Genomic DNA, 2,500 nt, shown 5'->3' on the forward strand with positions numbered 1-2,500 from the left:
TTGAAACTAAAGACCAATCAGCCTTCTCCCAATAATCACCAAGGTTATGTAATCCATCATCACTTCAGACATGAAATCCTTCCTCTTCTCCAATTCTTGATTTCCGATCATCAATTTGGATTCAGACCAGGTCATTCTACCCTGGATATGCTGCTTCTGTTCTGCCAACAATGGATGGAGGTCCTCAATGCCAGACATGAAATCGGAGCCATATCCCGAGACATATCGTGTGCCTTCAATACGGTCTGGTACCCTACCCTGCTCACCAATCTCTCTTCCCATGGTATCCAAGGCCATCTCCACTAGTGGCTCACAGAATTCCTCTCCTGTTACAGCCAACGTGTGGCCCTAAATGGAGTTCTTTCATCCCCTCTTCCTGTCCAGGCTGGAGTTCCTCAAGGCAGCGTTCTGGACCCTGTTCTTTTTCTGGTTTTCATCAATGATCTCCCTGACTCTCTGGAAAATCCGATTTATCTCTTTGCTGATGACTCCACCCTCTGCCGGGACCACCTGTCATCCCTCAGATCGCCAAGCAGCTGCCGTCTTTACTCTCTGCAAATCTGGATAAAATCACAAACTGGTCAAACACTTGGAACATCTCTTTTAATCATGACATCTCACGCTCTCACTATGTCTCTCCGAAAGGACCATCTGGAAAACCCCAACATCCACTTTCTCAACAATCCTCTTGAAGAAGTCCTTTTATTCAAGCTTCTGAATCTCACGATCTGCCAATATCTTTCCTGGGAAAGCCACATTTCCAACCTGGCCTCCAAAGCCAGTCGCCGACTGGGAATCCTCCGTCATGCAAAGTCCTTCCTCAGCCCACCTGAGCTCCTGACCACATACAAAGTTTTCGTCTGCACCCTGATGAGAGTACTGCTTTCCCCTCTGGGTTGGTGCTCCCACCTCTCACCTTTCTCGGCTTCAAGCTGTGGAAACCAAGGCATTTAGGATCATTGGTATCTCCCGCAGTGAGGCTGAGTCTTTGGGCCTCTCACACTCTCACTGCAGGCAGCTCGGTGGTCTTTCTGTCTTCTACCGTCTCCTCTTCGGCCTCGCCTCGCATGCTCTGTCTGAGATATGTCCCCCCCCCTTCATATTTCCGCAGGGCGCTCAAGGTCCGCCAGCAACCCCCTTCTGGTAAAACTACCAATATCAAGAATCACTGCTAACCTTCACTCTCCTCTTCCCCCCCCCCCATCTTTGGAACAAACTCCCACACTCTCTTCAATCCCACTCTTCCCTACAGGTCTTCAAAACAACTGTTCACCACCTCCTCTTATCTTCCCCAATCCAAATCACAATCTTTTCTATCTCCATTAATCCACCCCAAACCCACCTCCTTCAAATTCCCTGCTTTCCTTCCTGAAAGTCCCTGCCGTGTAAGGACCTGAAAGTCCTTGTCATGTCCATCTTGTTTACTCCGTGTACCCCGCTCCATCCCTCTCCCTTCCACAGATCTCTTCATGTCTCTGTTCCACACTATTTTTTTCCTTCCCTCTCCCACCCCTCTTGTCTCCTGTTCCCCTTGTACATTGTGAGTGTTTGCTCTCATACGAGCCTCGACAGTGTGTACAAAAAAAAACAAAAAACTTCAACCTGGTGGAGGTATGCTCTCTATCAAGTGCCGTTGTAGTTGGAGTATGTTGAGAACAATATCTTGTTCCGAAAACCTTTTGAACTCGTCTAATACCAAATTGCTGTTTTTGTCACTGATTGTATTGATCAGTGATTATTGCATTGAAAATGTACAATCTATGTATTTTCCCTTTGACTCTTTTCCTATTCCACAGATTCCAGAATCATGTCCACACATACCGCATTCTCCCAGATGAGGAGGGAAATCTTGCTGTGCAGGTAACGGTCGTTATGGCTATCAACTTATCCCAATTTGCTGTATAACTGCGCTGTTTGGCAAAATCGAAAAATTAGATTTATTTCAGTTGCATTTGAGAGGAATGTTGAAAATTCCCAGCATGACAAGGATAAACGAATTGGACGTCCATGTACATTAGAAGCGCTGATGCTAAAATAGAAACTGTCGTACTCTCGACACATCATGCATGCAGAAAACGGAACATCTGGAGAAGTTAACCATGCTGGGTATGGTTCAGGAAAGAAGAGGAAGTGGCATATCTTTGTAAAAACTCAAGAAGAAATGCCACAAAAGGACAGGCAGGGGAACGTTTAAAACAGGCGAACGTTCAAGAGCGTGGTGGGGGGGAGGGGGGAAGGCAGGGCGTAGATACAGAGACTTGAGCAGGGGAGACTAGATCTTTCAAAACACATGCTCAACATATTTCATTAACTAGAGGGGGAACACTCGGTAGAGTGCAAAACCTCCGCCGCCATTACTGCTAGGTCACTCAAGTGAACCTGATATCCTATTCATTCAATTTGACGTCAACATTTTTTTTATCTTATTTATCCTATTTAATTATTCCTATTCATTCAAGTGCTCACAGAGTTATCATTTGCAACTTTCCCTTTTACTTTT

The 2,500-nt window shown here is 45.8% G+C and overlaps 1 protein-coding gene across 5 annotated transcripts in view; it reads left to right on the forward strand.

Annotated features, from left to right (window-relative positions):
* The window catches only part of INPPL1 (inositol polyphosphate phosphatase like 1), a 138,870-nt gene that overhangs the window by 54,509 nt on the left and 81,861 nt on the right, over positions 1 to 2,500 (forward strand). For all 5 annotated transcript variants that reach the window (XR_015060169.1, XM_085888790.1, XM_085888787.1 and 2 more), the window contains exon 2: positions 1,797 to 1,860. Coding sequence is in view for 4 of the 5 variants with exons in the window: in XM_085888790.1 (XP_085744916.1) it covers positions 1,797 to 1,860 (64 nt within the window). In the remaining variant the exon portion in view is untranslated. The remainder of the gene's footprint in view (positions 1 to 1,796; positions 1,861 to 2,500) is intronic.

This window comes from Eptatretus burgeri, chromosome 7 (genome assembly GCF_056783735.1).
Source record: "Eptatretus burgeri isolate ZD-2024b chromosome 7, Ebu_testis_v1, whole genome shotgun sequence".
Classification (NCBI taxonomy): Eukaryota; Metazoa; Chordata; class Myxini; order Myxiniformes; family Myxinidae; genus Eptatretus; species Eptatretus burgeri.